At 59.1% G+C, this 13,974-nt stretch overlaps 1 protein-coding gene across 1 annotated transcript; it reads left to right on the top strand.

Annotated features, from left to right (window-relative positions):
- Nucleotides 1–2,707: 2,707 nt before the first annotated feature.
- LOC135892317 (guanylate-binding protein 1-like) lies at nucleotides 2,708–13,667 on the top strand. The gene is made up of 9 exons (XM_065420037.1): nucleotides 2,708–2,882; nucleotides 3,288–3,415; nucleotides 6,503–6,612; nucleotides 6,723–6,916; nucleotides 8,131–8,373; nucleotides 10,597–10,871; nucleotides 11,877–12,089; nucleotides 12,227–12,329; nucleotides 13,237–13,667. The coding sequence occupies exons 1-9, from the start codon at nucleotides 2,708–2,710 to the stop codon at nucleotides 13,665–13,667; spliced, it is 1,872 nt and encodes a 623-aa protein (XP_065276109.1).
- Nucleotides 13,668–13,974: the final 307 nt, after the last annotated feature.

The following is a 13,974-nucleotide window of genomic DNA, read 5'->3' as shown; positions in this document are numbered from 1 at the left end:
GGCTTGTAGCAGCGATAGAATAAACTGCAGGTTCAAATCAAGTCTCTGCAACAGCCACAGCTGGGATGGGTCCTTCAGTCCTTTGTTCAGAGCTTCAGTTTGTAGCAAAGTCCCTCCAGAGGTCAGAAGCAGGATTGAAGACAAGATGGAGGAGATGCAGCAGCCTTTTATAGTCTCTTCCAGGTGGAAGGACACCTCTTTGTTCTTATTGTGGAAAATTACAGCAAGATGGAGTCTGGAGTCACATGGGCAAGTCCCATGTCCCTGCATGACTCAGTTCTTTACAGGCGACAGCCATTGCTGACATGCTACCTTGAATGTTCCCAGGAGGACTTCTTATGTGGATTGGAGTCTCCCAAGGTTCATTGTCCATTAAGTGTTTCTTGATCGGGCACTTACTGAGAATAGCCCCTTCTCAAGAAGCTGATCAAATGCTTCACTGAGGCTACGTAGAATCAAAACACATTGAGGTACAAGGACAGAGCCAATATTCATAACTTCAACTACAAAATTGATACACCCATACAGACAGCATCATCATAATTAGCAAATCATAACCTTTCCATAGACATCTTACACAACAACCTTTGTATATTTGCGGCAAATATATAACAGTGGTTGCAACAATGATCTATATGGTCACAGGTTATGTCAGTAACGTCACACCAGTCCCTCGGCTTTGGAGACGTACAGTGGGAAGAACACAAAAGCGAGGGCTCTGTCCTGAACGGCTAGACCGGCGGTGTATCGCACACTGTGTTAAAAAATGCAAGCTTTTGCTTTAAATCCCCAGGGGTTTTCCTGAGCCTGCTGGCCGGTTGGGGGCTCTGTAAGGAAGTGTGCGATCCGAATTAGTCTGTGGAGAGCCAGCCTAGAGCAAGGTGGGGTGAACTGGGCCTCTCGGCCTTTTGGAGCAGCCTGCTTTGTCTCTCTCTGGTTTTGGTTCTTGTGTGTGATGGTCCTGGATTCTAAGCAATGAAGTCGTGTTACGCTGCAGCCTTCCAGCAAGAGGATTCGATGGTTTTATCTAAAATCTCTACCTGCGTGGCGTGAAATGTAACCTTAGCAGAGTTCATTTCTGATGGACTGGCCCATCCTATTGCTAGCTAATTATTACAATTCCCAGCAAAGAGGGCATGGCAGGGTTGGAATTTGCTCTGTGTGTTGTTCCCAAGCCCCAGTGAAATCAATCTTTTACCTCCTGTTTTCACTTTCAATAAGAAAACTTTGCAGGGCAGCGGTAGCCGTGTCAGTCGCAGGATGTTAGAGAGACAAGGTGGGGGAGGGAATCGCTGTCATTGGCCCAGCTGCTGTGGGGGAGAGAGATGAGCTTTCGAGCTGCACCGAGCTCTCCTGGAGGGCTGGAAAATGGACTAACCTACAAACATCCGTCCGTCCACGTTAGACTTACAGCCACTTACCCACTCAGCTCTGTGCAGCTCCCCCGGCTCTCGGCTCCCCGCTCCCTCCCAGTGGGGAACAGGGGCCCCAGAGCCCGGGCATCAGCCCGGCTGGGAGCAGGGAGCCAGAACCCCAGGGAGGGGGCAGCTGGGCTTTCGCTGGAGCCCCGCACTCGCTCTGGGGTGACAGCGTTTCATGGCTCCGAGCAGGGAAGCAGGGAGACATGAAATGGACAGGAGTGAGAGCCCACAGCCGAGGTAACCTGCCGTGTCCACACTGGGGTAACTGCACCGACATAAGCCCTGGTCTCAGTTCGGGGGAGTAGGGCACGTACGGAGTGTGGACACAGACAGAACTGGGCTGACGGAAGCTGCCTTCCCCCAAACTCTCGCGCAGCCCAGGCCTCAGTTTCCCAGCCCCGAAGAGGAGCTCTGCGTAAGCGCGAAAGCGTCTCTCCCCCGCAGGAGTGGGTCCCACACCAGCTATTCCCTCCCCCAGCCTGTCTCACTCAGAAATCGATTTCACTTTCAATCTCAAACATCCGCCAAGAAGCAGAGAGAAGAGAGGGAGGCAGAGAGGAAGCGACCGGCTGGGACGTTTCTCTCCGTTAGCGGGGGAATTACAGCTCTTCAGGTGAGCTGGGTGGGGAATCTCTGGCTCTGTGGCTGGTCCAGTCGCGCTCCAGTGTTTGGCCAGCCGCGGCTGAAGGCCGAGGGTTGTCCTGAGCGAGCTGCGGGATCCCAGCCGGGCCGCTCAGTAGCCCACGGAGCTGAACGCTTGTATAGCGGGGCCGGAGCTGGTGGGGTGGAAAGGGAAGGAAGCGGGAAGTGCAGAGAAGTGACTGGAATAAAGATTTCCCTGGGGGAGTCGGATGGCATAAAGAACGAGAGGGAGGGAAAGTTTATCTCTTGCCACCTACATTTCCTAAGGTAGGATGGTCTTGTGGATAAAGCAGAAGCGTGGGAGCCAGGACTCCTGGGTTCTGTCCCCTGGTCCGGGAGGAGAGTGGGGTCTAGTGGTTAGAGCGGGGGTGGAGGGGCTGGGAGCCAGGACTCCTGGGTTCTATCCCTGCTGTGCCACTGACTTCATACGCAACCTTCAGCGAGTCACTTCCCCTCGGCGGCGTCTCTCTTGGGAGGGTGGCGAGGCAGCGGTCGCGTGTCTGACAGTGATTCTCACGCTGGGGGGTGCGGCCCCTGCGGAGCGGCCTGAGAACAGGGGGTTGGGGTGGAGGGAAACGCCGGAGCCGCCCTTCCCCCACTCTCCCACGGCTCCAGCTCTGCGCCTGCTGTTCCACAGGTGGGTGATGGAGCAGCCCGTGTGCCTCATCGCCAACCCGGCCGACGGGGGGCTGGAGGTGACGGAGGAGGCGCTGGCGGCCCTGCGTGGCGTGGATCAGCCCGTGGTGGTGGTGGCCGTGGCCGGGCTGTACCGCACCGGCAAGTCCTACCTCCTGAACCAGCTGGCCGGCAGGAGAACGGGTGAGAGACCTGCTTCACCTCCCCCTCTGGGCCAGCCGTGAAATCCCCTGGCTCGCGTGAGTCTGTTATCGAGCCACGGGAACGTGGGGCTGGAAGGGACCTCGCGGGGTCGTCACGTGCAGCCCCCGGCGCGGAGGCAGGGCCAGGAACCGAGAGCGGCCGGGACGGGGGTTTGTCCAACCTGGGACCAATGTGTGCTGGCTAGTGGGCGACCATCCTCATAGCAAACCCTGTACACAGCTGCTGTCTGTCTGTCTATCCCCAGACCCCACATCTATCTAGCTATCTAGCTATCATATGTAGTAGCTGTACCATATATGCCCCAGCTAAGGCCCCCCTCCCCCCGGTGCCAAGGGCAGTGTGACAATGACCTCCCGGGATCCAACCGTGTCTGTCTCTCCCCAGGGTTCTCGCTGGGCTCCACCATCGAGTCACACACCAAGGGCATCTGGATGTGGTGCCTGCCCCACCCCCGCCAGGCCGGCCACACCCTGGTGCTGCTGGACACCGAGGGGCTGGGCGACGTGAAGAAGGTGAGGGCGGCAGGAGCTGCCGAGGTCACTGGCAGGGTCTGAGCGAGGGGCGGCCTCTGTGTGCAGGGACCCAACCCCCCTCCGGTGAAAGGGGGTGCGTCACAACCAGCCGCTGCCCTGGGGGGCTGAGCAAAATGCTCCCCAACCCACAGACCTGAGCAAAAGGGGGCGTCTCCCCTGGCACCCCAGCAGGGAATGTCAGAGGGCAAAATCATTGCCCCGAATGGAATTTGAGTAGCACCCTGCTCCCTGCGGCACAGCGCCCCTCAGTGCCAGCCTGGGGCATCGGGACCAGCCCTGACTGCCAGGGGAGAGACTCCCACCTCGCCCCCCTGCGGCACAGCGCCCCTCAGTGCCAGCCTTGGGCATCGGGACCAGCCCTGACTGCCAGGGGAGAGACTCCCACCTCGCCCCCCTGCGGCACAGCGCCCCTCAGTGCCAGCCTGGGGTATCAGGACCAGCCCTGACTGCCAGGGGAGAGCCCCCACCTCGCCCCCCTGCAGCACAGCGCCCCCTAGTGCCAGCCTGGGGCATCGGGGCCAGCCCTGACTGCCAAGGGAGAGCCCCCCACCTCGCCCCCCAGCGGCACAGCGCCCCCTAGTGCCAGCCTGGGGTATCGGGACCAGCCCTGAATGCCAGGGGAGAGACTCCCACCTTGTCCCCCAGCGGCACAGCACCCCTCAGTGCCAGCCTGGGGTATCGGGACCAGCCCTGAATGCCAGGGGAGAGACTCCCACCTCGCCCCCCTGCGGCACAGTGCCCCCTAGTGCCAGCCTGGGGCATCGGGACCAGCCCTGACTGCCAAGGGAGAGCCCCCCACCTCGCCCCCCAGCGGCACAGCGCCCCCTAGTGCCAGCCTGGGGTATCGGGACCAGCCCTGAATGCCAGGGGAGAGACTCCCACCTTGTCCCCCAGCGGCACAGCACCCCTCAGTGCCAGCCTGGGGTATCGGGACCAGCCCTGAATGCCAGGGGAGAGACTCCCACCTCGCCCCCCTGCGGCACAGTGCCCCCTAGTGCCAGCCTGGGGCATCGGGACCAGCCCTGACTGCCAGGGGTGAGCCCCCCACCTCGCCCCCCAGCGGCACAGCGCCCCTCAGTGCCAGCCTGGGGTATCGGGACCAGCCCTGACTGCCAAGGGAGAGACTCCCACCTTGCCCCCCAGCGGCACAGCGCCCCTCAGTGCCAGCCTGGGGTATCGAGACCAGCCCTGACTGCCAAGGGAGAGACTCCCACCTCGCCCCCCTGCAGCACAGCGCCCCCCAGTGCCAGCCTGGGGCATCGGGACCAGCCCTGACTGCCAGGGGTGAGCCCCCACCCTGCTCCCAGCAGCACAGCGCCCCCCAGTGCCAGGCTGGGGCATCGGGGCCAGCCCGGCCTGCCAGGGGAGAGACCCCTGCAGCACAGCGCCCCCTAGCGCCAGTCTGGGGCATCGGGGCCAGCCCTGCCTGCCAGGGGCGCGGGCCCCCAGCCCACCGCTCCCGGGAGCTCCCTGCATGGCCGACACGCACGACCTCAGGAGACGGAGTGCACCGTTCTCAGAGACGGGTGAGGTGGAAATGTCCTAGCGGCTCATCTCGTCCATCTCCCGGCCTGTGCATGATTGGCCGCCCCCCTTGCCAGACCCCTCTGATGCACCGTGGGGCAAACCCCATAGCGGGAACCCCAAACTCCCTGGCCTCATCCACGTGTTCTCCTGCCGGGAAACATCCCTTGTTCTCGTCCCTTCGCGGCAGCCCCCAAACGCCCCCTCCGTGTAAATGGTGTCATGCTGGCGGCTGGTTATTTGGATCAATTATTGTAACTTTCTGAGAAATGGCGTCGTTTTCCCCCAGCTCCCCCGCCAGGCTCAGAACTGCCCCCTCCCCCTCTCCCTTCCCCCCCCCCCGTGCGTGGCAGGGAACGCAGGAGCTCCTAGGTGGGGTCAGGGGCTCGTCTTTCCCGCTCCCTGGCCTCTGTCTGCTGCCCTGGTCCCCAGGCTGACCAGCTCCCCAGTCCCTGGCTGCAAGCGAGACTCCAACTCTGCCCCCTCCGCAGACGGCTGCCCGGCTCCGTGGCACATGGAGCCCAATTCACGCCCAGGAGGGAGCTGCCCTCAACTGCTGGCAGGGCAAGGAAACGAAACGAAACCTTGGGCGCCTGGCTGCAGTGATGTGGGATCTCCAGGGCATCTTGGGCAAACAGGTCCAGTTCCACGGGGGGGAGGGGGAGGTTCCCAGGCTCCGCAGGGCATCAGGACCAGAGTAGGGTTACCATATTTGAACCTTCAAAAATAAGGACACTCCACGGGCCCCCCGACCCTGCCCCAACTCCGCCCCTTCCCTGCCCCATTGGACCCCTTCCCCAAATCCCCGCCCCGGCCCCGCCTCCTCCCCCGAGCGTGCCGCATTCCCCCCCGCCCCCCTCCCTCCCAGCAGCGCAAAACAGCTGGTTCGCGGTGCAAACACTGGGAGCTGGGGGAAAAGCGGGCAGTCTCTCAAGAGATGGCAAAATCCCGGACGTTTTTAGATATTTAAAAATTCCTCCCGGACGGCGATTTAAGAACCAAAAAGCCGGACATGTCCGGGAAAATACGGACGTATGGTAACCCTAGACCAGAGAGGCCCCGGGGAAGGTTAGCGCCGTCTGCGGGAGCTTTCTCCAGAGCGATCCGGGGTAGGAGCCGCTGAGCGGAAAGTAGAGCTGCCACCTGGCCGGTTTTCGCACGGCCTGGCCGGTTGCCGGTTGAATGTGTCGGGGGGTTTCCCCACTCGGCACAGGTCAGCCCAGCTCAGGAGGGAGGGAGGCTGGCCCGGGAACTGACAGCAGAAACGGTGGAGCTGGAGGACTCGGGGCTCAGCTCTGGGGGGGGCCGCCTGGAGTTTGGGCTGGTCGGGCGGCAGCCGTGTGGCAGCTCTCGCAGGGATCGTGCGTTCAGCAGCACCCCCAGAAATCCCGGAGCCAAGGGTGCAAACCCAGGCAAAGGCCCACGTCTCCCGGGCTGGCTGTCCCTCGTCACAGCGTCGCTGGGAGGGAGCTCGTCTCTCCAGCACCGCTGGCCGCTAGGGCCCCAAAACTCAATCCCACCAGCCTTCTCCTTCCTGCGCAGGGCGACACCAAGAACGACGCGTGGATCTTCGCGCTGGCCGTGCTACTCAGCAGCACCCTGGTCTACAACAGCAAAGGGACCATCGACCAGTACGCCCTGGACCAGCTGCAGTATCCTTGTCGTGGGGGTGGCCCCTGGGGGGCGGGGGAGGGCTCCACGTTAGACACGGGGGGGCTGTTCTGCCCCATGCCTTTGCTAGGTTCCTCAGCCCCATGAGTAGCTTTGTGTCTGAGATCAGCACCCACATCCGGATGAAAGCCCAGGCCGGGGATGGCTTTGAGGACGACACTCAGTACTCCCGCTTCTTCCCCAAATTCATCTGGGCTGTTCGGGATTTCACGCTGGAGCTGAAGCTCAACGGGCGGGAGGTGACGGAGGACGACTATCTGGAGAGCGCGCTCGCGAGGAGGAAGGGTAAGAAAGACACGTCCGTGTTTTCCCCCAGCCTCGTCACCACTCAGGCAACGATGGCCTCGGCTTTGAGCTTTGGCGACTAGGCCTGGCTGTGTGGGTTCCTTCTGGCCAGCTCGCTCTGGGAGAGTTTTCTCCACAGCCCAGCCCCGGGGGATCTCCAGGGCTTCCGGTGACCCAGCACCAGCAGCAAAGTCCCTGCGAGACTTCATGGAACCTCTGTTCTTTTAGGGCCGATTTTCTTCAGCGTTTTTTGCATCTGTATCGTAAGAGCGGCCAGACTGGGTCAGAGCAAGGGTCCCGGCAGCCCAGTGTCCTGTCTCTGACAGCGGCCGGCGCCAGGTGCTCCAGAGGGAAGGAACAGAACAGGGCATTTCTCCAGTGAGCCATCCCCTGTCATCCCGTCCCAGCTTCTGGCAGTCAGAGGTTTAGGGCCACCTGGAGCATGGGGTTGTGTCCCTGCCCATCCTGGCTAACAGCCATTGATGGACCTGTCCTCTATGAACTTATCTAATTCTTTTTTGAACCCACTTATACTTTTGGCCTCCACAACATCCCCCGGCAGAGAGTTCCACAGGTTGACTGTGGGTGAGAAGATCCAGGAAATTAACTTCTTGGCTCCTGAATCTAAAATGATGAGCCTGTTTGGCTTGAGCTAAGCGACCAGGTCCGTTCACTCTGACGCTATGGCAGGCTGGGGCCATGTCTACACTACGGGCGGGTCTCAGCGATGTAGATAATCCACCTCCCCGAGGCTGGTGGGAGAGAACAGACCCAGGAGTTGTGTTAATGTGAGTTACGGACACAGCCACGTTCTGAAGTCAGTCGAGGTTGTTTGTTCCTGTTTGCTGGCTTGCGGCGTCGGTCCCCTCTGCACACAGAGCTCTGGGCTCTCCTCTGGGGGGAGGGAAACGGGGTTCCGGGGTTCAGGTCTTGTGTGACTGGACAAGTCGCCTAATGACGCTTCCTCTTTCCCGGGGGTGGGGGGGCTGGGAGGCTGAATTCGGGGGGTGGGGTTGTAAAGCCCATTGGGTGGAGAAAGGCCAAAGGCTGCTCAGCGTTTCAGACACTCCAGCAGCAGCCCCAGGTCCCCCCCGCACTGAAGTAAGATGCGAATCCAGCGCCCAGAAAGCCCCTGGAGCTGCTTTGCAAGGGCCGGGTGGGGGCCAGCAGTGGGGTCCATGGGGCTGAGCGGGTCTCTGTTTCCGAGTCTCCAGGTTTCACGAAGGAAGTGTCCGATTACAACGTGACCCGGGACTGCCTTCGCAACTACTTCCCCACCCGCAAGTGCTTTGTCTTCGTGCCGCCCGTGGCGGGGGAGGAAATGAGTCAGCTCTCCACACTGCCGGACAGCGCCCTGCACCCACAGTTCCTCGCGCAAGCCACCGGCTTCTGCGAGTACGTCCTCCGGGAGTCGCAGGTCAAGACCGTCCCCGGAGGGCAGCCCGTCACCGGCCGACGTACGTCCGCTCGGGGACCACGGCCTTCGCACCGTCTTGTAATAGCTGCTGCTCAGCGAAAGAGGCCCGTGTCCCAGCCTCCAGCGCTCGCTTGCTGCATTTCAAACCAGGCCCTGGGGGCTTTCTCCCCGGCTGCCCCCCGTGCTCGGCAGGAGCCCCCGTAAACAGCCCCAACGGCACCTCGCGGTCCTGCTGCAGGCCCTCCTCCAAACTATCTATCTCTCTATCTATCCCCATCCACCCCCTCTATCTATCTATGAATCTATCTATCCCCGTCCACCCCCGCTATCTATCTATCTATCTATCTATCTATCTATCTATCTATCTATCTATCTATCTATCTATCTATCTATCCCCATCCACCCCCTCTATCTATCTATGAATCTATCTATCCCCATCCGCCCTATCTATCTATCTATCTATCTATCTATCTATCTATCTATCTATCTATCTATCTATCCCCATACACCCCATCTATCTATCTATCTATCTATCTATCTATCTATCTATCTATCTATCTATCTATCTATCTATCCCCATCCACCCCCTCTATCTATCTATCTATCTATCTATCTATCTATCTATCTATCTATCTATCTATCTATCCCCATCCACCCCCTCTATCTATCTATGAATCTATCTATCCCCATCCGCCCCATCTATCTATCTATCTATCTATCTATCTATCTATCTATCTATCTATCTATCTATCTATCTATCTATCCCCATACACCCCATCTATCTATCTATCTATCTATCTATCTATCTATCTATCTATCTATCTATCCCCATCCACCCCCTCTATCTATCTATCTATCTATCTATCTATCTATCTATCTATCTATCCCCTGACACCCCCTCTATCTATCTATGAATCTATCTATCCCCATCCGCCCCATCTATCTATCTATCTATCTATCTATCCCCATCCACCCCCTCTATCAATCTATGAATCTATCTATCCCCATCCGCCCCATCTATCTATCTATCTATCTATCTATCTATCTATCTATCTATCTATCTATCTATCTATCCCCATCCACCCCCTCTATCTATCTATCTATCTATCTATCTATCTATCTATCTATCTATCTATCTATCCCCATCCACCCCATCTATCTATCTATCTATCTATCTATCTATCTATCTATCTATCTATCTATCTATCCCCAGACACCCCCTCTATCTATCTATCTATCTATCTATCTATCTATCTATCTATCTATCTATCTATCTATCTATCTATCCCCATCCACCCCCTCTATCTATCTATCTATCTATCCCCACACCCCCCCTCTATCTATCTATCTATCATCAGTTGTAACCTGCCCCTCAGCACTTTCAGTATCTGGTGCATTTCATGTAAAATCAATAGCAGTAGCCACGGCGAGGGCCGGTGCAAGGAAGTTTCGCGCCCTAGGCGAAACTTCCACCTTGCGCCCCCCCCCCCCAAGCCCTGCAGCAGCTCCCCGCCCCCCCTCCACCCTGAGGCGCCCCCCCCCCCCCGTGGCAGCTCCCCCCGGGAGCCATGCGGCAGCTCCCCACCCCAGCTCACCTCTGCTCCGCCTCCTCCCCAGCACGCCGCCCCCGCTCTAATTCTCCTCCCCTCCCAGGCTTGCGGCGCCAAACAACTGATTGTGCTGCAAGCCTGGGAGGCAGGAGAGGTGGAGCGGCGACCGCGCGCTTGGGGAGGAACGCTGTAAAAAAAAATTGGGGACACCGCTTTTTGGCGCCCCCAAATCTTGGCGCCCTAGGCAACCGCCTAGTTCGCCTTAATGGTAGCACCGGCCCTGGCCACGGCCCAGATCCTCAGCAGTACCGAGGTGCCTAAGTCCCGCTGCAATCAATGGGCGTTAGGAGCCGACGTGTCTGAGGAGCTGGGCCCAGCCCTTGGGGGCTTCCTGGAGTCTCTGGTTCTTTGGTAAAATCCCTGCTGGGCTCTGGCGGTTTAGGGGTTCGTTGGGTTTGGGGTGTTTTGGTGAGTGACTGTCACCCCAGCTCATCTTCTCGGCCCAAGCTTATTTATGACTACATGGAAGGTCCCTTTGTGCTCCCAGACGAGCCTGCGCCTCGCTGAGGCCCAGACCTCCTGAGATCTCAGAGCAGCGCAGTATTCGGCTGGGCAGACCCCACGTCCCGGGGGCAGGTGGCCGAGCAGGATGCCCCCGGCTCAGTCTGGAAGCCGGGCCTGCACTGGACTCTCTCCTCCCTTCCTCCCCGCAGTGTTCGGCTCCTTAGTGCAAAGCTACGTGGACACCATCCGCAGCGGGCAGGTGCCCTGCCTGGACAACGCGGTGACCGCCATGGCCGCCATCGAGAACGAGGCGGCCCTCAGGGAGGCGATGGCTCACTATGTGGCCGGGATGGGGGCGCTGCGGCTGCCGGCGGAGCTGGCCGAGCTCTCGGCGGCGCACGGGACACACGAGGCGGACGCCCTGCGGCTCTTCATGCAGCGCTCCTTCAAGGATGAGGGTTACACGTACCAAAAGCGGCTGATGGTATGTGAACATCAGGGGCCCTGCGGTCCTCCCTGAACACTTTGCTGCCAGGCCGTGCGCACAGCGCGGCTAACCTGCAACAGACGCCCTGGCCCTGGGATTCTGAGGGCGAAACCCGGATCCTAAGGCCTGGCCCAGACTTAAACCCCTTCTGTCAGTGTAGACATAGGGAATGTGGTGACCTCACTTATTTCGGCTTCCAAAAGGCTTCTGAGGTTGAAGGCGAAGTCATCCTGGGGGAGAGGCAAAGGATGGTCATGGATCTAAACCAGGCAACGGGACTAGATGGACTTTGGCTCTGATCCGGGGTGGGAATTCCTATGAAAACAGGACCCAAGGGCAACTAACGCCGAGCGAGGTCTCTGAGCCTGAGCTCCGAGAGGTGGGACTTCATCCCACTCGAATGTCAGAGGTGATACTTTACCTGGCAAACTCAGTTATGATTTCACTGAGCAGAGCAGGTGAGAAAGGGGAGGGCAAGCCAGTGACAACGACCTGGCCCCCGTCAGACAGGCAACCTCTTATCAAAAACTGTCACGGCTCCTTTAGAGGTACCATGAGAGTGAGAGGGAAGCAACGTCTGGACGCCAGCAGGGCTGAGCCGATCTGATCTGTTCCTGCCTCTTTCGAGAGCTGGACAGAGGAGAGTTGATCTTGCAGGGGAGAGAGATTTTCTTGACTTTGGTTTGTAAAAACCTTTCCAGCAGCTCGTGGTCCCACGGCCAAGTGGGCGAGAAACACTGCCGCTCTCCCTTCCCAGCCATCGCCCAGTTTGATCCCCGAGTCGGTGGGCTGCCTGATGGCTGATGCTATTTTCCATCCCGGGGGAGACGTAGCCAAGAGCAGCCGGGCGCGCGAGCCCCGCGGAGCTGGGGAGGGCGCAGTTTCCAGTCCAGGGAGCTAAGCCCGGTAGAGCTCGGAGAGCAGGCGCGATCGTAGGGTGAGCGTCTGCCCTGCGGACTGAGGGCAGCGCTGCCTTTCGGCGCGTTCTCTTTTGTTGATTAGGAGGCGATCAAGGAAAGTTACGGGTGGTTGTTGAGCCAGAACGAAGCTGCGTCCAAGGACTCCTGCCGCGCCCTGCTGGAGACGCTCTCAGCTGCCATGCAGAAGCAGCTCAGCGACGGGGTCTACTCCCAGCCCGGGGGGTACGAGCTCTATCTGAGAGATCGGAACCAGGTGGTGGAAGATTTCCGCAAGACCCCCAACAAAGGAGTCAAGGTGAGTCTCTGGAGCCAGCCCAGGCAGCGCGGGGTTTCCCATTGGCCGTGTTTTCCTGGGGGGAAAGGGCTGGTATCGGACGCCTGGGCGCACACAGACAATTCCAAGCTGCGTGCTATGCGATCTCTTCTTCCCAGGCGGAGGAGGTACTGGAACAGTTCCTGGCCAGCAAGAGGAGCGAAGCAGAAACAGTCCTCAACGTCGACAAAAAGATGACTGAAGCAGAAAAGAACCTGGCCAGTAAGTCATAAAGTCAAATAAGATATTTGATAATATTGTACGAGAAATATTAATGCAAGAAAACATTATTTTCCCTCGGTCCTTCCCCCTGATCTGCTGTGCTCACAACACGCATGCGGAGAAGTTAGATACGAAACCATCAGTCCTCTTGCTGGAAGGTTGAACCATAGCACGACTATATTTCTGAAGATTTCAGAGCACAAACCAGAGAGAGACAAACCAGGCTGCTCCCTAAGGCAGCGAGGCACCATTCACCCCCCTTGATTTAAGCCGTCTGCTCCATGCTTTGCTACAGCCTTCTAGCAAGAGCAGAGACCCCCCTGCTCTGACGGCGAGAGCTTGCAATTCCAACAAAGTCCTCAAGACCCCACCCAACCCTTTCCTGCCTTACCTTCCCTCTTTCAGGACTTGCCACCCTAGCGTTTTTGAGGTTGGCTGCACACACACCTGCTCAGATTCCCGTCTCAGGTACACCGGTGTGAATCCAGAGTGACTCCATCTGAAGGCAACAGAGTCATTTCTCGTCTACACCGGGATAACTGAGACTAGAATCTTGCCCATTGGATGTCACTAGACCTGCTCCGCCATTTCCTTTGTACGTATTTAAGGCAGGAGGTTCCAAACGTCTCAGCGCTGGCCAACCTCTGCTCCCGGGGAAGGGAAAGGGGTTTCCAGGGGAGCAGAATAAGGCAAATATGAAGGGCTTTTGAAAGTCATCCGGGGCCAGAGCCCTCTCCATGTGCAATAGCCGTGTGAGTGGGCACACAGCTGGTAGTATGGCCTTGCCCATGTGCTGTGGGTCAGGTAGCAGTGCCCCACGATGCTTTCGCTCCGATACTTAGCCTGCAAGGGTCCAGGGAAGCTGGAGACTGGCTTGCGTTTTAATTGTCACCTGCTTTTCCAAAAGCCCAGAAGCAGATGGCGGAGATGCTGGAGCAGCAGCGGAAGGCGGCGGAGGAGAAGCGGCTGCAGACGGAGCAGCTGCTGAAGGACCAGGAGCGCAGCCACCAGGAGATCGTGAAGCAGCTGGAGGCCAAGGCGGTGGAGGAGGCGGCTAATGCCCGGCAGGAGGCGGAGCGGGCGCTGGAGAGCAAGCTGAAGGAGCAGGAGGCCATGATGCAGCAGGGTTTTAAGGAAATGGCCCAGATGCTGGGGGAGGAGATCGCCGACCTGAGGAAGGAAATAACCGATTCCAAAGGGCAGGAGCTTCTCAGCACGGCGAAAGCCTTAGCTAAGGCTCTCACGATCGCTTATGATGCGTGGGTCCGTGATGACGAAGATGCCCACCGCCCCCCTTCCCGGAGCCAGGCCGGCGAGAGAACCGGGCGGCGGGTGTAAACCAGGCCATCAGCCAGGGCTCCGCACGGCTCCGCACGGCTCCGCACGGCCCGCTCCCGGACGCATGAAGCAATGGGGCGTTTCGCTGCTCTGCACGCTGCAGCCGGCAGCCAGGGCCGGCCCGACCCAGACGCAGAGTACGCAGCTGCGTAGGGCACCAGGAAATGTGGGGCACCAAATTCCCTGGAGCCCTACGCAGCTCCCTGCTGCTCCAGCCCCACCCCCACTGCCTCTTCCTACCCCTGCTCCGCCCCCGCCCCGCCCCCACTCCACCCCTTCCCCAAAGCCCCCGCCCCTGCTCCACCCC

The sequence above is a fragment of the Emys orbicularis genome, chromosome 20 (genome assembly GCF_028017835.1).
Source record: "Emys orbicularis isolate rEmyOrb1 chromosome 20, rEmyOrb1.hap1, whole genome shotgun sequence".
Lineage (NCBI taxonomy): Eukaryota > Metazoa > Chordata > Testudines > Emydidae > Emys > Emys orbicularis.
This window is presented reverse-complemented; position numbering and strand designations above follow the sequence as displayed.

What these genes read in the sequence shown, in the direction of transcription:
- LOC135892317 (XM_065420037.1), top strand. Translation starts at nt 2,708, where the DNA reads ATGGAGCAGCCCGTGTGCCTCATCGCCAACCCGGCCGACGGGGGGCTG. An exon ending in CGTACCAAAAGCGGCTGATG is followed by an intron (nt 10,872 to 11,876) that starts GTATGTGAACAT and finishes TTTGTTGATTAG; the next exon opens with GAGGCGATCAAGGAAAGTTA. An exon ending in CCCCCAACAAAGGAGTCAAG is followed by an intron (nt 12,090 to 12,226) that starts GTGAGTCTCTGG and finishes TCTTCTTCCCAG; the next exon opens with GCGGAGGAGGTACTGGAACA.